The 27,252-nt window shown below is 34.1% G+C and overlaps 3 protein-coding genes across 3 annotated transcripts; all 3 read right to left on the reverse strand.

The window, feature by feature from the left end:
- Positions 1 to 1,379: 1,379 nt before the first annotated feature.
- LOC122609179 lies at positions 1,380 to 2,663 on the reverse strand. Its single transcript, XM_043782238.1, has 3 exons — positions 2,228 to 2,663; positions 2,024 to 2,166; positions 1,380 to 1,892 (listed from the first exon to the last, which is right to left on the reverse strand). Exons 1-3 carry the CDS (start codon positions 2,661 to 2,663, stop codon positions 1,380 to 1,382), a joined length of 1,092 nt encoding a protein of 363 aa, XP_043638173.1.
- A 3,661-nt stretch (positions 2,664 to 6,324) lies between these two features.
- On the reverse strand, positions 6,325 to 13,003 carry LOC122607328 (ganglioside-induced differentiation-associated-protein 2). Its single transcript, XM_043780282.1, has 3 exons — positions 12,645 to 13,003; positions 7,328 to 7,592; positions 6,325 to 6,759 (listed from the first exon to the last, which is right to left on the reverse strand). Exons 1-3 carry the CDS (start codon positions 12,925 to 12,927, stop codon positions 6,525 to 6,527), a joined length of 783 nt encoding a protein of 260 aa, XP_043636217.1. The 5' UTR covers positions 12,928 to 13,003; the 3' UTR covers positions 6,325 to 6,524.
- A 642-nt stretch (positions 13,004 to 13,645) lies between these two features.
- LOC122607611 (anaphase-promoting complex subunit 5) lies at positions 13,646 to 26,164 on the reverse strand. Its single transcript, XM_043780625.1, has 20 exons — positions 25,858 to 26,164; positions 24,839 to 24,998; positions 24,177 to 24,298; positions 23,851 to 24,091; positions 23,600 to 23,753; positions 23,429 to 23,507; positions 22,923 to 23,008; positions 22,673 to 22,802; positions 22,205 to 22,237; positions 21,837 to 22,085; positions 21,032 to 21,109; positions 20,684 to 20,946; positions 20,201 to 20,260; positions 19,991 to 20,058; positions 17,333 to 17,438; positions 16,761 to 16,902; positions 16,401 to 16,499; positions 16,064 to 16,328; positions 15,493 to 15,560; positions 13,646 to 13,852 (listed from the first exon to the last, which is right to left on the reverse strand). The coding sequence occupies exons 1-20, from the start codon at positions 26,020 to 26,022 to the stop codon at positions 13,712 to 13,714; spliced, it is 2,709 nt and encodes a 902-aa protein (XP_043636560.1). The 5' UTR covers positions 26,023 to 26,164; the 3' UTR covers positions 13,646 to 13,711.
- Between the last annotated feature and the right edge of the window lie 1,088 nt (positions 26,165 to 27,252).

The following is a 27,252-nucleotide window of genomic DNA, read 5'->3' on the forward strand; positions in this document are numbered from 1 at the left end:
TTACCAATCATTAGTAAGAAATGGAGTGTAGCCATTAGCCAATTAAAAATCATGACATGAACCTAATGCAAATTAAAAATCATTCATGTGGCAAGATAGGCACACACATGTTATATTATTACTTGTCTATTTAAATATTTGATTTGATGATTCGGGACTACTAAAGTTACAAACTTTAGCAGCTAAGACTGGACACGCATCTGCTACAAACATTGTGTACAGTCCACCGGAGCATGGTAAATCAGGAATTCAAAATTAAAGTTTAAATATGAAGATGATGAGTCTGAAATTTAGAAGATATTACTTTCTCAAAGGTACAACTTCCCCTCAAGTATAGTGGACCAGCCTGTTCATTTGTAGTACAATAGGTACAGGAACACATGTTAATAAAAATAGTAGATGTAGTTTTGAAATGGTTGAAGGTTGATATGATTTTTAATTAAACTAAATTGCATAAAAAACAATTAAAAGACCTCAACCGTTGGTATATACGAGTTCCGCCAAATATTCAATCTAGAATATTTTGTAAAACAATAATAGATGCACATGCTTGAAATCAAATCACATGCAGACAAAGAATTCGCTACCTATATCTATAATACCTTATTAAAAAAAAAAACTCATATTCCAAAATCTCAAAAAATAAATTAATATAACCAAAATATCCTTCTCTTTTATTTATTAATTTAAACATCTCCACCTAATATACTTATAATACTTTTAGTGAAATAATTTATAACATAAATCTCTCAATCCTTATATAACTACACTACCTCCTTTAACATCAATTACTTTTACATTCGACACTGTTGCCACCTCCACTACCCATCACCACCACCAATCATCACCACCACCAATCATCACCACCACCACTGCCACCACCGTCCCGCACCGCTAGCACCATCGTCGTCACATTGCACGGACATATGACTCATTCAATTAAATGAACTATTGGGCAATTTTTCACACGGCTTGTGTCAAGTTTGCTTCTTATGCAGCAAAAGGGTATTGCTTATCTCCATGAAGATTTTAAGAGGCTCCCCAATGGAGGTCACAAATCCACCTCAGACTAGTCCCTGTCAGCGCCACATCAACAAAAAACACTTCAAGGACTAATCCCCTCAAAATGAACCCAATGGACTCATCCACCTAAGACTAGTCTTGAACCCACTAATTATTTTATTCTACCAATTTATTCAAACTTTACACTTTTAACCCTCTAAAATTATAACAAACTAAAACATACACAAATAAAAAACACTTCATTAAAAATAAAAACATTACACAATCTATTAAAAAAAACACATTACAATACTTCAAATAAAGAAAACACACATTAAAATAAAACATTAACAATACTTTATTATAAAAAACACACATTAAGCCGGGAGGCGCCATACATGCTCCGTAAGATCATGGCGAAGAGCATGATGCACAATGCGATCTCGAAGCTCCTTGCCGGTACGTTGATGAAGTGCAATCCTTTCCTGGAACGTACGCTCCGGTAAGACGATTGGGTCAATGTCGTCTCCTTCCTCGAGTGAGCTTATGGCGTACCCCGCGTCTTCAACCTTCATGTTATGCAATATAACACATGCGTACATTGTTCGAGTGATCCGATTCACGCTTTTTGATCTTGCTGGTTGGGTCAGAATGTGCCATGAGTTTTGAAGCCCTCCAAAGGCACGCTCGACATCCTTCCGGGCACTTTCTTGAAACTTTTTAAATTTCTTTCGCTTCTCATCTTGAGGGCATGAATACGCCTTTACAAAAGTTGACCATTCGGGATAAATGTCGTCCGCAAGATAGTAACCCTTTTTGTAGTGGGTGCCATTAACAGTGAACGAGCTATCAGGTGCACGATCTTCAATGATTTCCCTAAATAAAGGCGACTGGTTCAGAACATTTATATCATTGTTTGAACCAGCTGTGCCGAAAAAAGCATGCTAGATCCACCTATCGTATGAAGCTACTGCTTCAAGCATGATGGTTGGATGACAATGATCACCACACGTAAATTGACCTTGCCATGCCTTGGGGCAGTTCTTCTAACGCCAGTGCATGCAATCAATGCTTCCAAGCATGCTTGGAAGGCCATGAAGCTCTTCATGTCAAGCGTACAAGCGTTGTATGTCCTCTGGTGTTGGTCTACGCAAGTATTCATCCCTGTAAAGTTCAAACACACACTTACAATAATAGTCTAGATAACACCTTGTTGTTTCTTCACCCATCTGTAGATACTCGTCAAGCGAGTCAGGATTGTAGCCATACGCCAATTGATGTATGGCGCATACACACTTTTGGATGGTGCTGAAACCAGGCTTTCCTCGGGCATCAAGCTGCTTGTCTTGCATTTTTTTAAAATGCAAAGGCACAGCACCTGGATTGCGAGATGGATATGATATTATGTCGTTGACAATGCGCATGAACATAGGTTTAGACATACGAAATCGTCGCCTAAAGCTCTTCAACGAATACTTTGGGTTTTCGTTAAAGTAAGCTGCCATTAGGCGCTCGTTAGCACCATATCGATCTCTTTCAACGACGCTACGGGGTATGTATGGTCTTGATGATTCACCTTGTTCAAGCAAATCAACACATTCGGCCATCATACCAAAAAGCTCTTCATCATCGTCTCCAGTAGGAAACAAATCGGGTCTCATGTACGTTGATAAACTTGAATGAAACTGGTTGTTCATGATGATTTATGTATACGAAAGTGTGTTTTGGTATAATATAGCTGAATATATGCAAGAGTGGTGTGACATGGTGGTTCAGATGAAGTCTATATATAGCCATTTTGAAAAACTAGCCGTTAAGGACTAAAGTTGTAACTTTTTTGAACCTGTTTTGAACCATATAACCGTTTAGGAGCTAAAGTTGCCAAAAGATGAAATTTATGTTTGTCTTCTTCCTTTGAATTTATAGTTTTTAACATTAAAAAAAAAACAAAATTAGAGGCGAGACTAGTCCCCGGAGGGACGAACGTGCTGGACGAACGACCCGAACGAGAGGGGAACGAGTCCCACCCAACGGTGTGGACTCATCCTTGTGAGCCGGACGAGCGCGAGAACGAACCATTGGGGACCTTCTAAGTGCTAGAAAATAACGTTATAATGTGAATATAATGGTCACAAATACTCAAATAGGACATTCAATTGACTCTATATTGATTTGTACTTCTATTTCTAATTCTAATGTCAAACAGTCCATATATTAGATTAGAAAATGTATGTTCTAATTTTAATGAAGGTATTTAATAAGAAATGTTTCACTCATTTTAGAAATTAACGAGATATGTCATCTGGGCATTGCCCCGAGAAACATTTCGTTCATTGTATGAGCTAACATGTAAAATTTGACATCGATCTCTTTAACATTTCTTATATAAATATCCTCGTGCATACTTGTACTTTCGAGGCTGAAAAAACCGTTTTAACCAATTGTATAAATATATAAAATTGAGGAAGTTAATAAAATAATATTCAAAAATGTATGTATATAAAAAATAAAATCAAGTAGATATATGTGTATTTGATAAGAGATGTTAAGAAAATAATCAAATTATATATATATATATATGTCATATACAAAAAGTCAAAAAAGAAAGTAATAGAAAGATAAAAAGATAATGAGTTATGTAAGTTAAAAGAATAGCAACAGCCCCTGAGTTATGAGTCACGCCTGAGTCATGAGTCACCCCCTTCAACCAACCCACTAATATAGGATGTTGTTAATTATTTGTGTTGGTATGTTATATATGATGAAACGAAAGTTGTAAATAATAAAAATAAAAAAAAATAAAAACTTTTTTTTTACAAGTGAATTTTACCTCAGACGCATATAATGTGTGCTAATCGCACAACGAAAGGGTCCCGCACTAAGCGGATCTTAAATAGCATTTTTCATCATACCACATCCTTTATTGGAAAATACCGTCGGGAAGAACCTACCAAGACTCAAACTCGAGACCTTGAAGTAAACTCCCCCGCGGCCCCGCATAGCAGGTTTAGTGAAACACCCCTGGCCACTAAGGTTTAACCAAGTAAAAAAACCTGGCACGCAAAATGCTACAGGAATTTTAAGATATATATATATATATATATAACTAGCTTAAGGACCCGGGTGACTACCCGGGTAATATTATAATAATTGCTTATAGTTATATGAGTTGTGATGTAAATACTAAACGTGTAAAACACGTCAACACTGCTTATACATATATAATAACATACCCTAAAAATTTGTTGCAATATATAAGGAAGACAAATAGAAAGTCCTCTCAAAAGCAGGAGGAAACTTTGTATGCAAATTTGATAAATATGAAATTAGTCATCTTTTTCTTACTATTTACTTATTCTAAAGAATAAAAAAATACAAATAATCTACATTTTCGTAAAGAAAAATAATTAATCCTTCTAAACATCTTCCTACAAAATCCTTTAAAAAACTTCAAATCATGATATGTGTACCTTACTAATTCTTAAATAGCATTTTTTATCATACCACATCCTTTATTGGAAACTACCGTTGGGGAGAACCTACCAAGACTCAAACTCGAGACCTTGGAGTAAACTCCCTCGCGGCCCCGCATAGCAGGTTTAGTGAAATACCCCTGGCCACTGAGGTTTAACCAAGTAAAAAAACCTGGCACGCAAAATGCTACAGGCATTTTAGGATATATATATATATATAATATACCCGGGTTGAAGCCGGGCTGATTAACTAGTAATTTGTTGGTGTCTAAATTCTAAAATATACCTTAAAAATTGACCACTTTAATAATTTTTTCTTGTTCAAAATCACGATTACTTTTAAATTCAAAATCATGATTATTGTTAATTGAAACTTCTTTTTTTTTTGAAATAAAACGAATACCTCAAATTTATACGCTTCTTTAAGTAGATTGCACTTTATATTATTCGAGAAACAGATTTCATATCAACATATCGAATAGCAAAACCTCGAAGATCCTTCGAATATTAATTATGAAATAAAATATCTTTAGCTATTTCTTTTGTTTTATCTCCAAGTTTTAAATTTTCCTTCTCATGCTTCTCTTAATTGATTAAAAACTCCGTTAAAATTATCATTTTTAACGGTTTGACACAATCACAATTGACGAATGACGAATCTCTTCGTTAAACACGTATTGGCTACCTCACCTCTCCTTCCAAGGTAATACAAATCTCACAATCGAACTTCTTCAATACATCAAATCAAATGCATCGACAATTATAAAATTACCATCAATTGTAGAAATGCTTGAGCTTCACGATCGATGTAGGATGGTATATTCAACATTATACTAGCTACAACTCGATATTTCAATGGGAAAATTATCATTGCTAACTTAAAATCGAAACGTTAAACTGTTTCTTCTTTAAAGTCTACAAGACTTCATACAATTGGAATTACGATCGAATTGACTCGAAATGAACCAAAATATCATCAATTGAGTTTGTTTTCAAGTCTGAGTTTGTTTTGTTCTTTGAAATCATGAAGATGTGGTGTAATTTATTTCTTTATATTTGTAATTTTTTGTTATCCCTACTCGAGTAACAAGCACATAGATAATAATCATCATGCAAACAAGAATGCTGCATGGTTCCTTTGTTAATGAATCATTTATTTCAAACAGCATATTTAATTAGTTGATGTTTTCCCACTAAAACTTTTATCAATATGGCTAAAATTTATATCCTAACCAAAATTTAAATTTCGTCTCCATTTTAAAACTTAAAATGATTTCAAGGCAAACTATGACGTTTACGAAGTTTCCAGCCAATTTTAGATTTTTTTTTTTAAAGAAGATTTTGGCACAAAAATTTGACGTTGCACTAAAATTTTATCTGTGTAAAATACTATTCGAAGTTCAATGACAAGATTTGATTTTACCCGAATTTTCCCACAAATTTCTCTTAACCAATTTAATTAAAAGCACAACACAAAGAAAACTAAAACCCAAATCCAAAATTAAATACCAAAATTTTTATAGTATATAGAACAAAAAATTATTTTAGAAAAAACAAGTATGCAGTGCAGCCATGCACCATGCTAATGAGGCAAGTATTTTTCTCATTGTGGTTCATCTTCACCTATTTCACGATCCATTTGCCAAAAGAGGTCTTTATGTGGAACCTTCCGGCGGCTTAAATCACTATTTCACGAAGAGTGATTCAAGATGCAAAACTCGATAAGTATCAAGTTGACAATCATATATATTAATAGTATACGTTGATTGATAAACATTATGCAAACAACACGAAGACTTGAAGAATTGGCGAATCAACCACTCCAGATCCAGAATAGCCAATAGTACCATTTGAGGGACAAAATACATACATATTTAATTTTGGTTTTGCTAGTTGAATGCAAATCCAATCAGGTTCACTTACAGGGCAAGAAAGAAATTAATATAGTACTTAATGTGTTGAATCGCTAATCATATAAAAAACACTAACCCATTTCACATAGAATTGTATCTATCACACACTCTTAAAGTTAACAAGTAAAACAAAAATCTATGACATAAACTCACCAGATGTCCACCTATCTTCATATCTCCCATATGTAAAACTATTAGACGGAAGGCCGGTTAAGTGAAGGGGGTCTGGTTCAATTCCATAATCTGTAAGTGGCCTTTTTTCAAGAACATTGTCATGCTCAACTACAAAATCAGGAATCTCAATTGATCCTTTCTTCATATCATCCCATAGATATTGCAGGCGACTAATATACTTCACCTTCCAGTATAACCTGTCAAAAGGAGAAAAGAATCGGCTTTTTTAGTTGTTTTATCTATCAAGTCCAAAAAGTAACCACAATTTGTTCTACAACCCATTGAATTACAACAGCTTGCTTCATTCTGAATATTACAAGTCATACGATCATTTCCACAATGCACTTCCTAACACCTCTGTACTGTCATATTTGTTCTACCAACTAATTCAGGATACAATTTATTTCTGTTTTTGTATTGATACTCCTAATTTCTTCTTGTAGATGCTAGGGTGTTTTGGTTTCTTGATAGCATGAAAGTGGCATGTCACTTTTCATAATTTAGGTTGTTGCATTTTGATGCATGTTTCTTTTAAGAAGCCGTATTGACAACTCTGTCAATACTCCTGAACTTCTATTTGATGGTATATAAATCTAACAACGGGTGACGGCCTTTTTACCACTTCTGTACTGTCATATTAGTATGCAACTATTTGACAATATATCTGGAATCTCTAGCTCTATGCTATAAGATATAAAAAAATAGTGCTATACAATTTGAAGATATTTTTTATTCACATTTAACAACAAATAATATGCAACTTACCCTCCGCTTAAGAGGAACCGGCCAAGAGTAGCAATAAGAAACCTGGAACGCAGACCAGGATGAACAAAGTAGATAACCTGAAGCCTGTCTTTAAAGTCTGAAGGCAGCTCCTCATAGATCCACCTCAAAATGGTGATTCCGGGGTTGTTATATTCTGTCCTCACAGTGGAGTGCATGTAGACAATGGAGAACGGTCCTTCTGGCAACTCCGTAGAAATTTTGTATATAATGTATTTCTTTAGCCAATCTCCTCCGATAACTGGGGCTGGTATTCATTGGTTACAACACAAATTATTAAAGAGTTAGCCTTAAAGATATTTGTAGCTACATAGAATGACGATATAACTGACAAAAACAAACAGGGAAAGTATAATAATCATCCATGCAAATAACATAATATGATTTTTGCATATGTAAGTATGTAACAATGATCAAAATCTATGCCCTGCAATTAAGCTAAGATATATTAACAATCAACCATCAATAACAACAGAGGAGAAAGATTGCATAACTTCAGGTTAGATGTAGTTCTAGCTGAGACCGGATGCCACTCCATCCACAACAACTACATTTTTTAGTGGGCATATCTTGTCAAAAAAATACTTTTTAATCCTCAATAAGCTATCGGGTGCCTAATACTTTTTAATCCTCAATAAGCTTTCGGATGCCTAATAAAACAACTAGATATAATTAATTAAATATCTTGGTTACTTTATCAAGTTTCTGACAGGTAAATATCATGATTTGGTGCTTATTACCCTGCACCCTGCTCATTCCAACAACTTGTACAATTCGGTGCATCTGTGTGTAACAGTACTCAATCAACCTGAATGTTTCATAAGACTCTACATCTGGTCTATTTAGAAGTGATTATATTTCTCTATTACGTAAAAATAGAACCCGTGTCGTATTTTAGTTACATCTATCTGAAAGCATAAATCCCTGATGAAGACTGGAAATACTTGGATAGCCACAAAACCCTGCTCTGACCAAACTCTGCTACTTACCATCAGCATTCACCTAAGATAGATCCATCTTAATTATGCACATTTTCACATTACCAAATTTCAGAATCCTAGGAGTGATGATATTTTAATTACATTAGTTTATGTCCAAGGTAACTGTGCTGGGTACACCTACTCAACAACTGCACATAAGCAGTCCCTCAGCAAACCCAAAATTGCAACACTTTACTCAAATTGAATAAGATTTAACCATTTTTATTATTATTCAACTTGTTATTAACTATTTTTAGCCAAGTTCATCACCAATTTCTACAATTTCATTTGAATTCCAGATATCAATCAACTGAAAGGTTTAATATCTTTTTACATGTTTTACCGATTCTTATAGCAAAGGTACTATGAAAAATAATTGGTAACAGCAACATATTTGCACATTGTTACCAGTTACAGCAATAAACCTGACTTAAACTTGGTAAAAGTATCTTGCTATCCTAAGCAAATAAGCCTGACTTAAAAGAAGCCTTAAGGTTATTGTAGCCATGGCACAAACAAAGCAATCTATCCTAAATTATGCATGCATTTTTCGTAAATAATCCAGGATATATGCAACTGCTTCATTCGAACCACGGAAGGTTAGTAGCATACTTTTCTTTAACTTTGGGCATCTTTTGGTCATTCACTTTCAACATTGATTGTTTGGGTCACTTGGCAACCTAGATTTAAATATCCTGTTACCAAGTGACAAGATGGATTCTTAGTTCAGATGCCTACTTAAGGGGGTGTTTGGTTAAGCTTATTTTCCTATTGCATTATATAAAATAAAATCGTTTTTTTTTTCTGATGTTCAGATTTATTGGGTTATTTACTTATTTAAGAGGAATAATAAAATAAGCTTTCTTTCCAAAAATCCCCATCCAAACACTAAAAGAACTTTATCATAATGCAATAAACTACTAAGCCACTTAAATACAGGACTAAGTATATTTGAATGTTTCTAACTGTATTGTATTGTATATGTATCTAACTCTATATTATGGATATTTATGGATCCTGCGACCTCTTTATCACATAAACGATTTTGTTGCACATATGACAGCCGTATAAGTTGCCACATCATCGGTCATGAGATCAACACAGGCATCCCGTAAACGATTTATAAGTGTCATTAGAGGTCAGATACATACAATATCAACAAAAATAACTGGGAGTTAGCTACACATAACACATACCGATAGTAAAGATGGATACATAAAATAGATATCCACACAAAGTTTGATATTTTAACAAAATGTAAACCCTTAAATAAGCTACCTTGTGAAAGTTCACTAGCTTTAAATATTGGATTATAATGACAAAAGTACATTAAGTATATATTAGTTATCTTAATAAATATTAGCTAAGGGTTGGCCATGTAAATAAAATAAAGGCTGGCAGTTAGAGTCCCATATGGACACGACTGTTAACATGAAGCGGTACTAGGAATAGATATACCGGTTCAATATGTATATATATGTGTATTGCTGTACATTGTAAACCATTCGAATAGCAGTTTCTTTATCCCTACTTTCTGTTCATTCGTTCTCTAATACACACACACACACACACAATTATCAATTCCCTGTGATACTATGTATAATAATAGAAACCATAAATCTGGAATGGGTAACACATGGAATTCCGATTCCCTACATTGGTATCAGAGAGAGAAGATCCCGAGAACCTGTGAACCCAGAATTCGAAGGCCTAAGTGTGTTCTACACCAAAAGTATCATTATTATCATCACTTTTGGAATCAAAGACAAAGAGAAGTCTTACAAAAACTGGATCGTTTGAATATATGCGATCAGTTTGGCAGTGAACAACCCAGGCAGATTATTGCAAAGAAATCGAAGAAGATGAGACGATCAAGGTGTTACATATGTCTCATTCGAGGACATGCCTACTGGAACTGCCCAAATAAGAACAGGAGGGCTGAATTCAAGAAGGAAAAACAAGTGAAAGTCGAGAAGAACGAAGAAGGAACAGGGATTGAAAACGCCACAACAAGCAAATATGATGACATCGTTACAGCATCAATAAATTGGCAAATAATAGGAACGGATGGCGGGGACTGGAATGATATTTGGTATGTTTCAGATGAGTACCCAAGGCACATGACATCGAATTTGGAACTTTTCTACAAATTCAAATCAGAGACACCGGGGTCAAGTGTAAATGGCAAAGACCGCCTAAACGTTCAAGGAATTGGAGAAGTAATTCTACAAACAGAAACCAGACAATTTGTGATACCAGGAGTATGCTATGTCCCTAACGCGGGTCTAAACACTCTAAGTTTGGGCCAATTGATGCAACAAGGTTTTGATGTGATCTTCAAGAATTCCAATTGCACGGTGAAGCGTTTATTTGACAATACAAGCAGTGAGGGCTGTAGCGATACAGAAAAGGATGAAGGATGCGAGGGAGAAGATGTAAGGCCTGATATGTTCGGGACGAAGGCCATGGAGGCCGTGATGAATTATTGTGACTCTTTGTATTATAAAGAGAACACAATTGAAGAACTGGTGAATGGAAACCAAGAACAAAAGGTACCTTCTAAATTTAATTTTGAAAATTTTGTTGGGTTCATGAATATGGTTGACAACTGTGAAGAATTTATGGGTTGTAAAGATGTGGTGAAAGACCACTTTGAGAAATTAGTAATATGGTTCTATAAAGAATATTTGGAAGTAACGGAAAGGCCCATGCCTGTGAAGATACATGGCATAAGGGTATGCCTTTTAGACCTTTACCTTACAGTGAAAGGAATGGGTGGAATTGCCCAAGTTACAATGAAAAATAAGTGGATTGGAGTTGCCTATGCAATGGGGTTCCCAAAGGAGTATGCAGAAGGTTTAAAGGAATGCTATGGAACGCATTTGAGTCTCTTAGAAGCCTATTATGATGTGGCTAAAGAATATTCCAGTGGTGTTGTACCAAAGGCGATGGACTGCACGGGTACAAATGGAATAAAGGCAGAGGAGTTGCCAAGAGAAGGGACTGAACCGGGCTGCAGTGGAACGAGTGCAAGGCAGGATAATGGAAGGCTAAAGGGCAGAGTTGATTTCGACAATGGCAAGGAACTGATTACTAAGTATGATAATTGCAACCATGAAGAACCCATGGAAGGAAAGGCAACCAAAGAAGAAGATGGAAGTGGCAAGGGAATATGTGTGGACAGAGACAACAATGATGGAGACTACATCATCGTTGAAAACTAAAGTCAGTGTGTGTGAAGACATATACTTTGTCATTAGGGGGAAGTATTGGATTATAATGACAAAAGTATATTAAGTATATATTAGTTATGTTAATAAATATTAGTTAAGGGTTGGCCATGTAAATAAAACAAAGGCTGGCAGTTAGAGTCCCATATGGACACGACTGTTAACATGAAGCGGTACTAGGAATAGATATACCGGTTTGATATGTATATATATGTGTATTGTTGTACATTGTAAACCATTCGAATAGCAGTTTCTTTATCCCTACTTTCTGTTCATTCGTTCTCTGATACACACACACACACACACAATTATCAATTCCCTGTGATACTATGTATAATAATAGAAACCGTAAATCTGGAATGGGTAACAGATGGAATTCCGATTCCCTACATTAAAGACAACAAAATTACATCATTAATTCATTATAAGGGGCTAAACTACGTACTCCGTCGGTCACAAAATAATTATGTATTGTCCCAAAATAATTGCCTACTTTCTAAAGAGAGCAAGATATAATTCATTGACTTTTTCATAAACGGATAACGGAAAAGGTTTTCCCTATTCGAGTTACCCACAAATACAAATCTTCAACTCATAAGTACATAAGTTACATTTTTCTAAAAGGATTAGTTTCCTGGAATGTAATAAACTTTGAACGAATGTCTATAGTAGGAAATAACTAAAGTTGTGTGTATTGTATGTAAACAACTCGAAAATAATGTTTATTGTATGTAAGAATTTCGTTTCAACCAGTTAAAATCTGACAAGTGGCACCTGTATATGGTTGCCACGTATGTTTTCTTACATACAACAAACATTTTTTCGAGTTGCTTACATACAATACACACAACTTTAGTTTTTCCCTACTATAGACATTCGGTCAAAGATAACTAACATTCCAGGAAACTAATCCCTTTTCTAAATCTATGAAGCTGGATTTTTAAAATCTTATTGGGGGAAGCTAAAAATACTACAGTAACAAAAAACTGAAAAAAATCTAACAAAATCGAAAAGTACTCAAAAAGTCAACAAAAAAACATCAACAAAGATTATAAGTTTATAACCAAAGAAAATTAGCAAGAAAACTACCTGGGAAATATTTACCGACAATCCGAAAAATTCGATTGCCGGAATTATCGGAAGCGGGTTCAAGGCGAAAGAATTGCAAGGCATCAAGAGCTGGAAACTGTTGTTGTTCATCATCAGTAATATTATTAGTAAAATATGAAACAGCAGGAAGATCAGAAGAACAATCGTGCCAATTATCTTGTTCTTCTGATTCTGGTGTCGGAGTTGTAAGTGGTCGTGGGTCTATTCCGTACCGATCGGATGGTACTACAACTACCTTAAAATCTTCCACACCACCAGACATATCTATCTTTTTGTTGTTTCTGTCCTATGAGTGAAGCAAGTGTGTGTGTGTGTGTGTGTGTGTGTGTGTGTGTGTGTGTGTGTTTTATGGGTGTGGATAACATGTAAAACAAGGTGTGATTGGGGTTTTAATTATTTTAATTAAATTATGAAATCATGTAAAACAAGAAAATTATGTCTAGATCGGATTGGATTGAAGCAAAGTCAACGGCCACTTTTCAACTACGGATTATTTATTTATTTTAACATGTTTAATGAAGTGATCTATTACTTTCTTATTGAAAACATATTTTTACTAGTAATACGATAATATATTCTATGCTGCAAAACCTGATTTTTTAAACAACTATTTTTAGGTTTTAAATAAAATAAAGCAAGTATTAAAATAAAACAATATGTTTTCCTACACTGAAAATCATCGTGTATCATGAAAATCATTATGCATTCGTGAATCTTTATGCATCAATTTAACCATGATCTAAAGATTAAAATCTTGTCCTATATGTTTTACTATTAAATTTGTTTTATAATACCCAACCCCAATATTTTTATGGAAAAAATTGGTACTTCAGTGACATCTTTGCTCATAGCACTATAGCAAACTTTAAACTCACATTTCAAACTACAAAACTTATCCTGATACAACACATAATTGTTACATCCATAAGTAAACCAAAATAGTCCGAATAATATTTCACGTCAACGTTTCTCAAAAATCGTTGATGGTAAGGGCCATGGACACTCGATTTAAGAGAAATGTTTCATTACAAGAGATTGAGAAGAGGTTATTCCGACACTACTTGATTTTCAAGTGCAACAATATGTTGCCTAAAACAAGTTGCTGCTTCGTCTCTTTTTTGTATCTGCCCAGATTTGTCAAGCACAACCGCCATCAAGTAATATGCTTCGGCTGCCAGTTCATGATACTGAAAAATAATTGAAAAGAGAGCAAGATCAGAAAAGCTCTGTTTTATCCCTTAATAATGCAATAATGCCTCTTTAAGGATATTCTAATATAATCTATATCTAATTACACCCATTATATTCATCAGTTAAAATTAGTAACTTTAACTTTGGTATACAAGATTCATTTGTAAGCTCTTATTAAAGGGGGCATTCAAGACATTTAATCATTCGTCCAAATATTTTATTATGATATGTAGCAAGCCTTGCATTTTTAAACAAAAAGGAGCTTAACTTATTAGTAATCGGGATAATGGCATTGTAGTGTAACTAACTATGACCAAAAGGTTATGTAATGTAACTAACTACTCGACTAGCTATGTAACGTAACCAACTTTGTTTTTTAGGTTATGCAATGTAAGCAACCGGCTAGGAAACAAGTTGTTGGTTACGACTTTCAATTTTATTCCTTTTTTTTATTCAAAAAATGGCCACGTGTTACAGATTAAGAATATAAATATGTTTTAATTATTTATATATACACATAGTCAGGTGAACAAATCAATGACGTTACCTCCGGCATAATGAATCCAAGACGGCAGCAAAGCATCATTCTGGCGAACAAATCAATGACGGCAGCAACCAATTCTGCCGGATCCACCATGGCAGCGGCCGAGTAGATCCACCATGGTTACCATTGATGATTTGGAATTGCTTGTTACTCTTTCTCCCATATAGATATATGTGTATATACATATTTCAGGGATAATGGCACCAGAGCAGATTCCGGCATCAACAATACCCAAGTTCTTAATAATTAATTACCCTAAAAACCATCTTTCCAAACCCCCCACCCCATGTTTCAGCCGCCGACAACTATCTCATTACACAAACCTTTTTTTGCTTAGTGGTGGCCTGAAAAAATGGCCGGAAAAGGAGACGACGATAATGATGAACAAGATGGCGTTAGAGCTGGTGGGTCATATATATATGTGTACATATTTTGAGTTATTTTGATTTGAATATACATATTTGTATTTGAATATTTGTGGCTATCTCTGGAAATTTTATAGATATAGATACGGTCTCATAGATAGATATAATAAGATGCAGTGAGTGAAGAAGATGAATGGAATGACCACGTGACCATATGCGTGTATAAATTGGATGGAAACCTTTTGTATCCGGTTGCTTACATTGCATAACCCAAAAAAACAAAGTTGGTTACACTACATAGCTAGTCAAGTAGTTGGTTACATTACATAGCTAGTCAAGTAGTTGGTTACATTACATAACCTTTTGGTCATAGTTGGTTACACTCCCATGCCATTATCCCATTAGTTATCTACTAGTCTTTTATAGGTATCTATCTCATCTTTACATTCAAACTATGATCACATATAACCCAACACTTTCCCATTTGGATTATCCGAGAAGAATGTGATATGTTTTCTAGTCCAAAGCAACTTTCTCGCCTATTAGTACTTTCATTTATATGAAATTGTAGTTTCCAATTTTGTTTGTCCATGTTAAGGGGCTTTTTAAACAATTGAACATTTTTAAATTTTTATTATATGGGTCAAAATTACCGCTAGCGAAACACGTGAACCATGCTTATGAATGAATAATGGCAACACTCGTGCTAAAACAAGGATCAACTAACCTCCAATGCTTCGAGACCTTCACATGCTTGTCTTAAGGAATCAAGAACAATATCAGGATCTTCAGAAACTGTAGTTATATAACAATAACAGGAACATTAAGATATGTGAAAATCTTTAGAATAACAATATGACTCTAAAGTGTGATAAAGACTAAACATAAAGATAGTTCTTTATTTCTAGCAATTAGAGATGTCAATTTCGATCTATTAATTTATGAATGACCTAATTCGGGATGCTTCTATATCTAATGAGTCAAAGTAGTTAAATAAAAAATATTAGATTGAAAGAAAACTGATCAAATGGGTTGAACGCTGCCCAAAATGCAATTTAAAAGTATAAAAGTTCCTAAACCATCAAGTCTTATATCTATGATTGATATAAATTAATATTCTCAATAAAATATCACACAAAAATTCAGGAAAAATAATATAATATGAATAAAAAGTGTTTGGGAATTTGAACCATGCCCAACCCACCAAAAACATTTTTTGTCTTGCAACCAAATATTCCCAGCAGGGATCATTTTGCTGCCTCTAGTAGCAATACTGCAATAGAAATAGATTGGAATACCTGAAATGGTCAAATCTGATAAGTAACACTTAGCCTCTGTAATGTAGGCCCGAGATCGGAGCTCAAGACCGCCCTGACCAAGTATCATCGGAAAAGCACCATGAATAAGGTTTAAAGCCCTTTTTGCATGCCTTGATCCAAGCAACAACCACAATTCAGCAAGTGTCAAAGTGGCAGATGCTCTTAGAAGATCCAAATTAAACGATTGGCAGAAGGACAGGCTTGCCAAAGCATAGGGAATCCCTAAAACACCGTTTCCAGACCTCTGCAAAAATCAAAATGCTACAATGAGCATAGCTATGACAAATAACCTAAAGGTTATATCAGAGGCTATTACTTTGTGAATTTCAGCAAGCAAGAGAAGAACAGTCGCATTCTCCACATGCATATTAAACTTGTAGCACTTGCAGAAGAGAGAATGAGCAACTGAAGCTGCCTGCAAAATTCAAAATGCTACAGTGTTAATTGGCTGATAAAAAGCATTAGAAGATTCTATGCACTAAAGATACATTTTAAGCAACTTTTCAAGTGTTCAACCTACTCGATTAAGTTAACTTTTATGTTTTACTCATTAGAAAAAGGGTCAAGATTACCACTCGATTTGTCATGTCGATATGACCTTTAGGTTATTTGTTCATGGAGAGAAATTACTTATCTATTACTAGGGAACAAATTAAGATGTAAAGATAAAAAAAACCTGACTAAACTGATTAGCAGCAAGCAATGTTCGAGCACGGCGGATACTTGCTTCAGTCTTGAGCTCCATGTCTACACCAGCTACAGAAGATGCCAACACTCCAAGTTCGTCACATATTTGATGGGCTAGTTTCAAGTGTCCCCTACAAGATATAATCATATAAATATATAATAGCATGACAAAAGAACAAGCTTTTGACAGCTGCCAAAGATTCACTGAAAGCAGAGAGTCCAATTTTGACCCATCTACGCATAAATGGGTCGATTCAAGTTATGACTCACAGCTAACGGGTCAAACAGGTCAGATAAGTTATTAAAATTTTGGAAGTTGCTCAAAGTGTACTTTTACTAGATAAACTATTTAATTCAAAATAAAATAAATATTATAGTGAGAATATAACTTTTCCATTCATATTTGATACACTAAGTGTTTATAATTTCTAAAAAACTGGGCAAAGATGTTTAGTGACCCCAACCAAACCAACCTGTTGTTATCCACACCAAGCCATTATGACCTTACCCAACCCAACTTGACTGCCCATTTTGCCACCTCTGATAGAGATATTACCACACCTGTGTAAAGCCCGCTCATGGAGCAGTTGCAGCTTAACTGGCAATATTCCAGATTTTGAAACGGACAAGAACTTTGCTTCTGCTATCTCAACGACTGCAAAGGCTTCTGTTTGATAGAATTAATAAATGGTATATATTAGATACCTCATATATTAATCCCAACAGTAACAAAGACAAAAAATAAAAGAAAACTAAACAAAACACAGTTAAATGGTGTAATCAAAGGATAACGAGGGAAAGATGATAAAACTCATCAAAGCCCCCACAAGAACCATTATATGAAGCTACTTAGCATAGCCCCCACAAGAATCATTCTAACTTCTTACCATTGCCTCCTATAATATCGAACCGATAAAAATATTCCCTAAAAATGGGTAGAACGATTTAAAGGTCAACCAAATATATACTGTATATTAAATTGCTTTATTAAAAAAATTTCTGGTCATTAGATAATAACAAATCTTGTGAGCATAAATACTAGATTAATAGTTTTTTAAACTCAAAAGAAGGTATCACGGATGAACCTAATTCAACACATCCCCTTTTGATGATCCTACAAGTTTACTTGTTTAGATCTTATGACCCACTACCCAACCCACCCATTTCTCCACCGATAACCTATGCTTGTCCAATCAGAGTTTAGTATTATAGTACAATTAAGTGTTTACTTGAGAGCCTTTGTCTCTTATACATTTCGATATAGCACAAGTCTGTAAGTTCTTAATGCAGAAAGAGATAAAATATGTCCATGGGGCTACCGGTGTAGGTCAACGAGAGATATACATGCCTATGAGTTGGGGAAAAAAAGAAGCAAAAAAGTACTAAAGGAGAACATTGTGTGACTTTTACATATGCAGATATGTTATGTAAGGGTGAGTGGCGTATCCAGAATTTCATCTTTTGGGTGGGCCAAAACTTGTTTATTTATGAATCTAGAACTGAAAAGTAATCAAACTATAAAGACACAATAATATATTCATATAGAAAAAGATAAACTACAATGAATTCCTTAATGTATCATTTGACAAAATCAAAATCTCATTGTAATAAAATTCCATTATTCAAAATAAATGTTCAAATAGTTGATTAAACTAAATTTGATAGCTCTGGTATTTGCATCCTAAGTTGATTCAAGTGGTAGTTCAAATGAAGTATTAAAGTACTATAATTAATGTGCACAATCAAACCAAGTTTTACAATCGCCGAATAAACAATGCTTGGCCTCAATATCCACAAATAAATTGTAAGAGCAACTTTTCAAAGAAAAATAAGATAAACAATATTTATTAATAGAAAGTGTCCATATTTAGATGAGCTCAAAGAAAATGTCCATATTTATTAGTAGAAAGATTGTCGTCGATCATCTTGGATGGGACATGGGAACTATTAACTATAGTTGAGTTAATCTAATGCTGGTATAAATAAGATAAAGTGTACTTAATATGTTATTGATACTAGATTTAATATGCATCCGGACAGAGAAGCATAAAGTGTTATTTAGGCTTTGTAGACAGTCTCGAATGGGAAGGCATGTCCTTTTTGGATGGATCTAATCGGTGAAATGATACCACTGCTATAGACGGAATGTAGAAAAGAGTTCAAGAAGTCATAAGCTTAGAAGGTAATCTCTATCCAAGCATAATTCTCACAACAAATCATTCTTTAATAATCATTTTTTAGTGGGATTAGATATTCAACAATATCTTAAGAGCTATCTAGTTGAAAAGATAGGGAAGCCTGAGGTATCTTCATGGATTAAGAGATCTAACGTGGAAATAAGTTTTGGTCACAACTTGTTCAACTGTTTGTCAAGACTAAAGCAAGAGAAAAGGAAATGCAGATACTAAGAATCTGGGTTCAACGACTGTAACTCTGGAAAATACAGAACATGCCCTTGTAGAGACTTACCCAACTTCAAGATAACTCAAATAGAGTGGACATAGGGGTTCTGGAAGGAGTGGTTATCAAACTACAGAAAAACTAAAAATTCAAACTGGTATAATGAAAGGAAGAAGGAGAATAAGCTAACGCCTGGTTGTTGCGATGGTAGCTTGTGGAGGGGGACAGGCAGAGGTCACTGTTGGCGGTTGTTGTCATCGACCCACAAGGACTACTGATTTCAGAAACCAATTAGGGCAGCAGGCCTTATTTGTTTGAGCTAAGAAAACAGGCCCACTATGGGGAACTAAGGCAGCCAGCCTTAATTAAGTTCGGCCCAGTTTTATTACAAAAACTTGGGGAGCAAGTTTAGCAGCCTATTTAATCTATCTCTTGTACATGTAATTTTGGTTGAGGGAAAATCAATAAAGAAAAACCAGTTGCCCCCGTAGATTAGTGTGAGATACCACGTTAAATCAATGTGTTCTTTTGCTTCTTTCTGTTAATTCTATATTGTGTGTGTATTAAATCAGAACCTGCAGTTTTAAACCTAACAGTCATGTATTCTAGTCCAGACTCCCAGCCCCATATTTCTTTGACAATGGGTTATGTGATTCACCTCCCCCATTCTTGGGCGTGGGACCAATGAGAGCCCCAGGGATGGGATCGAGAACCGATTTACAAGGTGTAGAAAATCAAATGCAACAGCACATAATGCGCAAAAAGATTACTCTAGCATAGTTGATCAAAATATACGTAAAGTATGCTAGAAGTTAGTACCTTTATACCCTTTGTACATAGCCAAATATTGGATGAGTTTTCCATATGCTAATGCAAGATCAGCTGAACTGTCAGTTGTAAGCAAAATTTATTTTGGTATAAGGGTCTTCCATTATGAAACTTACGTACTAAGACTAATGACATAACAATAACACAGCTTCCACCACTGGAAAGAAATCTATTAAACAAGTAGCAGGACTTGATTGTTACCTTGAAAAGTCAGCAAAGCAGGTAGCAAAAAGTACCGCATTTGACCGAGCAAGAAAGGCACTAAGAAACAAAACTTGATCAGGAAACATCATAAATTGTACTTGGTAGTCACTAGAGGTATCAAAACAGTTTTAACATAGAAACATGATTTAAGGCTTTTAGTAGGGTATCAGATTAGGTTGACCTAACCATTTTTTGTCCAAAAACTTGAACACTATAAAAAATAATGCCAGTTATGATTACAAAAACTAATTTGCATCAAAAATGTGTCTACATTTTTGGATAAAACTCATTAGAAAGTTTTACGCATTTAAAAAAAAAATACTCTAACGACATTTGGCATGTTCAACCTGTTTCAATTTTAAGCATCAAAATTTATGTTATTCATGTGATATGTTGATGATAAAACATAACCCAAATCGACGCACTCATAAATAAATGAATTGACATAGCCACCTCTATAGATGACAATAATAAGAGTACCTTCCAAATAGTTCCCAAGATGTTACACGCACTAAATAGGATGAACCCACAACCTGAAGCACAGATCCAGGAACAGAACTTGATTGTAACCATGAATAAAATTTGTCACAATTGCTCTCGGATCCATTTTCTTGAGGAAAAACCAACAATGTTGTGGGTTTTCTTTGATTCTTAAGCCACGTGGTACTCAAAGCACCATCAACTGTCCTTACTGAGCTGTCATTATCAAATTGGTGTATCAATTGAGAGGTTGCCCAAAGTTTCTGAAGAATTAAGAAATAAAGATATCAACAATAGTTTAACCAAGATTTCTGCAAAACTTTAATCCACAACTTAAGATCACCATACCTTGCAAACATTAGCTGGACAAGTTTTGAGCTGGGTCGAAGCTTTGGGACCAAAAGATAGCAATGGTCTCTGAACATGCTGCAATGTCAATAAAAAAATTATGAACATGCCGACAGCATATAAGAATCTAGTAAAGGTGATCACATCCTGAATGGTTTCATTCAAGTTATATTTCAACCCTAACTAGTAAAATACTAAAATTTAGAAAACAAAAGCTCAAACTAAAACGTGTAAAGTGCATCGGAAGTTCCCTGAAAGCACTTTTGATGCGTAAAACCTCCTAAATCATTTACAAAAAACATTTTAATATTACAAAAACAATACAGATTTTGTGATCACATTAAAAGTGTTTTTTCCTTTCCTCCACAGAACCAAAAAAAAAAAACATGACTGTTAGAAACTTAAGTGTTACTATTCAGTGACCATGTCCATTCACATGTAAATCATGTGGAGAATCAAGCGGGAAGAAAAAAAATGAAAACAAGTTGAAGCACAGATTTGGATCTGTACATAAGTGAACAGAACAAATAACATGTGCAAGAAGAAATTTTAATAATATTGGTTTTATATGAACTTCCACATATTCACAAGTGGAAGGACTAACTCACATGAGAACATACACGTAATTGTTTACTTCTCACGATTTTCACGTTATGTGTGTGTACATATAAAGAAACACACAAAAATGTTTTCGGTCATCCAGCTCCGACCTGTACAAAAAAACTACCTGGTTCAACCATTACCCACCCCACCTGTTTTTCATGGTTTTACGTATTACTTACCGTCAAATCAAATTTTTACTTACTGTCAAATCAAATTTAGCCATTGCCAAATGATTGGAAGCCACTAGATGTTTTAACTTTAATGACTCTGCTCGTTTTAGAGATCTTCTAAGCAGCAGAAATAACTGCTGTTGAATGGACAGTGATGTGCCTATGCTGGAAACATGTGAATCTGATGCCCCCATTATTCCAGTCATGTTTGAGATACCAACTTCAGATAGCAGGTTACAAATGGCAGTTAATGTGTACGCAAGACAGGTATCATCACTGTCCTGCAAATGGTAGGGTAACAAATAATAAATACATAAAAAAATATACGTGTAATATATAGAAAAGAACATTGCAGAAAGATTCGGTTACCAAATAATACTGAACAAATATTAACACTGACCTGCTGACAGACACGGACAGCTTCGGTCAAAACCTGAACAAGCATATGAGATCACCAAATTATGACAGGTTAAAAACAATTCTATAGCGAACCAATAATCTATAAAAAAAAAAAAAAAAAAAAAAAAAAAAAAAAAAGAAAAAACCATAGGTGGAAAATTTGACACTTATAAATGGGCCGTTTTGGGTTGTAATTTATCCCAATCCGGTAATATCTAAACAATAGAGCCAAGGAGTCGGGCCAAATAGGTTGTAACTAAGTAACTTGTTAGTCATCCAAAGTCTAGTTCTAAAGTATACAATCATCTAAGTTGGTTTACTCAGAGATTTAGAGTACTAGTGTAATAATATCCTTTTGTAATCCTAATTAACACATTGTTTAGGAAAAAATTTAACCCACGCCCTGGCCCAGCCTGGTTCAAAAAGTACTAATAGGGAACCTCTAATAGAAACCATCATCACCACATACCTCCAGAGCGAGTTTAGGGTGACCAAAATGAAAATGTGCCATTCCAAGAGATAGTAAAGCGAGTTCATATCTTCCCATGCCCGAGTAGCCCAATGACGTGGAAACATAATCAGAACCCTCCATCCCTGCACTACATTGTGCGTAATTGCGTATCCATTCGTTCAATTAATATAATTGAGATTTAGAATGATTTACCTACAAGCTTACATTCAAAACTTATCAGAAAACATTAAAAGGTGAGCATAAATACCTATAATCGAAATAACGATGAAGATTCTCCAAGGCAGCAGGGTAATCATCATGATAGAGGCTATTCAAGTAGCGCAAAAAGTGAACCTAAAAACATTAAAGTATCTTATTAATTATTGAAAGAGTCTTACTGAAGCATGTTAGTTTCAACTAGAGTTTGTAACCACGCAAAGCATGGTGTGGATAGGATCTCAACTTTTCTGGATTTAAAAAAATCAATTTTTAGCAAAGACACGCTTCTGAGGGTGAGCGCTCGGCTTCTCCAACCGCTCACTTCAAACAGTGGTCAGTGATGGGGTAAGAGATGTCTCTAACTTTAAATATAATTATCCAATGAAATATTTATTTTTTCTCCTAACAAATTAATTAATGTTCAGATTCTTGCATATTAGGCAGCTTAATAACTTTGGTGTTCTTAAGATTTCAAATGTTAAGACAAATCCCAAATGCTTTATATATTAGCATAGAAGTATAGACAAACAAAAACCGGATTACAAAGTCACATACACGATGCAACTCCGGGGCCACTTTCTGAAGAAGTTTTAAGACAGGTTCAAATGCACTCATAGGGAAAGAGCTTCCAAGCCTGTAAAATATAATTAACAAATCAAGATACTCCAAAGTGATTGTAGAGCTCTGATGATACATCTATAAACTAGAATATATTAAATAGCTTACTTTTCAATCATCTCCGCTTGCTCTGACAAGTATCCCTGTATCTGCCAGTTTGTACGTTGAAAAGTCACATCCGAGGATTCAACACTTGGTGATTGTGGTTGTATTTGACTTCTGTGATTGTGTTTGGCTTTTTGACCAGGGGAAACCATGATATCTGCACTTAAAAGTTACAAATGTTTATTGCTTTAGGATCTTTAGTCCGTTTATAAGCCTCTATATTATATTTACTGTATATGATTATAACTTCTTGCCTTCGACTAAACTAAAGAGTGCTTTTGATGAATGGTTATGAAAAGGAACCCTTTCAGCAGATCTTTTTCTAGATTCAAGTTCTTCTGTAAAGTTTTGGAGTACAATGTTTTCCAGATCCATGTTCTCATATTCTAATGGTGCCTCGTCATCATTACCAGGATCATGCAAATGGGACATTTCATATGGAGCAAATGCTTCTTTACAATATGTCTTTATATTTGTTAAAAGATGGCACATACCCTGCATGTAAAGGATGGCCATAAACATTTGTAGGGTGTGGGATTTAGAAAATTAATTTTATAACCACCTGGAGGGAAAAGGATACCTCAAAGTCCAATATATTGAAAGCAAGCAAGCATCGACGAAGATACATTCCAAGGTTACTATTAGGATCCAAATTAATTTGGTCATCATCAACAACGCTTGTTTCAGGTCCGGTTAGTATGCCTGTCATCGATATCGATATACATATATATGCACAATTAAGGCCTTATCAAGTGGATTTAATATGTTCTTGTTTAACTTAGTAGTTAATGCACATAACATGCATTTTAAAAATAAGATTAAAATGATAAACAACGAGTCCATATTGCCATAAGTGGAAAGTCAAACATCAAAATCAAAAGAACTAAATGAATATATTATATAATATGAAGCACAGTAGCACACACTGCATAAAAATAGTTCATATAAGTACTGTGCTGCGCATAAATGAAGCGCAATATTAGAATAAGAGAATAAGAACAATAAATGTAAATAAACATGTATTGACAGAACAGGATTAGACGAACATAATACGAAAAGTAAAACATACACACATCAAAGCCAAAAGAACCGGAAGACTATCAGTAGAAACTACACAATGCAACAAAGAAAGACACGTAAATAAACTTAACGCACATAGGTACTACGCAATGCCACAAAGAAAGCAGCGTAAATGTTTACAGTAGCCTATCAGAATGTAAGTTACAGAGAAAAGTCGCTCACCTCGTAAATCACTGAAAAGGGTAAAAAGGTCCTCCGGTGATGATAACGAGGATAGCCTACCAGTTACATGATCACTTAACCAATTATCTAGTAATCCACCAAATTCCTTCAGATACTTCAAGAATTCATCCAATGTTGGTTCCAAGATATCATCACATGACTTCAAGATACACGCAAAAAAGCAAACATATTCAGGATTAGAAGCAGGTCATATGGAAAATACATGATCATGATTATAATTATATACCAAAAACATAATTCCAAAAGTCACAAACTACATGAGCCTTTTAGCTTTTGATTCTCTCCACTATCCAACGAGTCGATCCATTTGAATTTTCCTTGGTTAATAAAATATTTACATCCTTTAATTATTGTCTATGTTTTTAAAATATTATTAAAAAATCAACCACTGTACATTTCTATTCGTAAAATTCTTCTCATTGTTTTGAACTTCATGCAATAGCTTCTAAGCTTATTGAGCTTTTTAGAAACATATACTCTATTTAAAGTGCTCAGACGACGAATAGCGTTTATGTTGATAGTGAAACAAGTTGCTTTCAATAAGCAATTTCATATGATTCGTTATTTCAACCAAACTATTCTCGATGAATTCAAAATTACAAGTTTAGTATTAGGAGTTAAACTAACCGTTTTCAATATGTGGTTTGTATTTCCCTCGAGCATGTAACCTAAAATATAAGCATCATTCACCTAGCCTTACAAATAAGTGTCTTTCTCTTTCATTCCTTCAAATTACCTAAAACTCTATAAATTAATACCTATGGAAGCACCTAAACTTATTTATCAAAAGTATTACTATTAATTTATCAGGACCTTCAAAAAACGGCAATAAGCTACACGCACTCGAAACGACTAACCTATTCGTCTTTTTACACAATAAGGCGATAATCAGTTAGAGAATCAATCAAAAATCACAATCAGTCCCAAAGTCATTGCACATTAATATCTACTTAGGTCTATATAAAATGAAATATATATATAATAGAAAAGTATAATACCTTAGTAAGGGCGATCAGGAAGAGGCCCAGGCGATTATGCTGGGAAATGGAAGCGAAAGGAAAGGGGACGGAAAACTGGCCGGAAGGAGCATAGACTTGAATAAGGATACAGATTGATACTTTGTGTGGTGTCACTATAAATCCACTTTTCCCTATCCCTGACATTTTTTTTATTAACTTTATTACTATTATTATTTATTATGGATATGGATTTCGGATCCAAATTTGAAATATGAAGATTAGTGGGAGTGAGTGCGAGGGAAATACTGTGTTCTTCTGGAACTAAAACGTTGTCGTTTCTAGGGATGAGGGAGGCCGGGAGGGTGCGTGAAAAATACACTTTTTGTTTTCCAAAAATACGAGAAAACGCTATTAAAAGATGGTTAAACTAGATTATTTTCCCACGAGATAAATATAATTATATTTATATAATAACATAATTAGTAGCTATAAACAAAAGATGTTAAAATCAATGATATTATTATCCATTAAATATTTTGTATCGAAAATGGTTATTGGAATTTGTGTGTTGTAAATTTGTATAATGATGGTGCGAAGTTAATATAAATATCACTTGCTGAAAGTTGATGTTATTATTATTTGAAAATGGATTTAATTGTATATAATTTGAAAATTATGTTTCTTATGTCTTTATTCGTGTCAATTTAGATGTTTCAGTTGTCTAGTATTTATAATAAAAAAAGACAAATAATATTTTAATATATTAAAATAAAGGTTCTCTAATAACTTATCGATCATTCACAACTCTCAGTTTTCTAATTTTGGCTTTAATTTACACTTTTTTTAATCAAAAATTTACATTTTTTAACCATTAACTTTAAAACAATAAAATAAAAAATAATAACTGATATATATCCAATAGAACAATATTGAATATATACTCAATATAATAATAGCTAATATATATCTTCATATGTATATCTAAATTGATTTACACTTTTTTTGTTTTTGTCACCAATTTACACTTTAACCCAATTTAAAAATAATTAATTTAAACCTTTTGGTTTTCCATCACCAATTTACATTTTAACCTAATTTAAAAACAATTAGGATAAACTATAAATCCAGCATAGCCATCAATTTGGTTTATATATTAAGATATATACTCAATATTTGTATTCGTAAAAAAAAATTAGAAAGAAAACAGATTTAACTTCTTGCTATATGATATTAATATATTGAATATTGGTAATATAGAAATAAAACAAAATAGTCAACAAAGATATATGCAGAAACATACAAACACTCCAAAAAGATTCTACAAAAACACTCTAACCAAATAATCATTATAACTTATATCCTTTCGTATATGCAGTAACGATTGTCTGCATAAACAAAAGAAGGTATAAACCTTCAATATCTTATCTAACTGTA

Source organism: Erigeron canadensis, chromosome 7 (assembly GCF_010389155.1).
Source record: "Erigeron canadensis isolate Cc75 chromosome 7, C_canadensis_v1, whole genome shotgun sequence".
NCBI lineage: Eukaryota > Viridiplantae > Streptophyta > Magnoliopsida > Asterales > Asteraceae > Erigeron > Erigeron canadensis.

Excerpts from the sequence above, each read along its gene's own strand:
- LOC122609179 (XM_043782238.1), bottom strand. The coding sequence starts at position 2,663 with ATGAGACCCGATTTGTTTCCTACTGGAGACGATGATGAAGAGCTTTTT. Across the intron at positions 2,167-2,227 it reads TGACGAGTATCTACAGATGG|GGATGAATACTTGCGTAGAC; the intron begins GTGAAGAAACAA and ends TGAACTTTACAG. Across the intron at positions 1,893-2,023 it reads CTGCCCCAAGGCATGGCAAG|TCGCCTTTATTTAGGGAAAT; the intron begins GTCAATTTACGT and ends GTTCTGAACCAG.
- LOC122607328 (XM_043780282.1), bottom strand. The coding sequence starts at position 12,927 with ATGTCTGGTGGTGTGGAAGATTTTAAGGTAGTTGTAGTACCATCCGAT. Across the intron at positions 7,593-12,644 it reads TGTCGGTAAATATTTCCCAG|CCCCAGTTATCGGAGGAGAT; the intron begins GTAGTTTTCTTG and ends AATGAATACCAG. Across the intron at positions 6,760-7,327 it reads CGGTTCCTCTTAAGCGGAGG|GTTATACTGGAAGGTGAAGT; the intron begins GTAAGTTGCATA and ends TCCTTTTGACAG.
- LOC122607611 (XM_043780625.1), bottom strand. The coding sequence starts at position 26,022 with ATGTCAGGGATAGGGAAAAGTGGATTTATAGTGACACCACACAAAGTA. Across the intron at positions 24,299-24,838 it reads CCTTTTCAGTGATTTACGAG|GCATACTAACCGGACCTGAA; the intron begins GTGAGCGACTTT and ends TATCGATGACAG. Across the intron at positions 22,803-22,922 it reads CATCGTTATTTCGATTATAG|TGCAGGGATGGAGGGTTCTG; the intron begins GTATTTATGCTC and ends CGCACAATGTAG.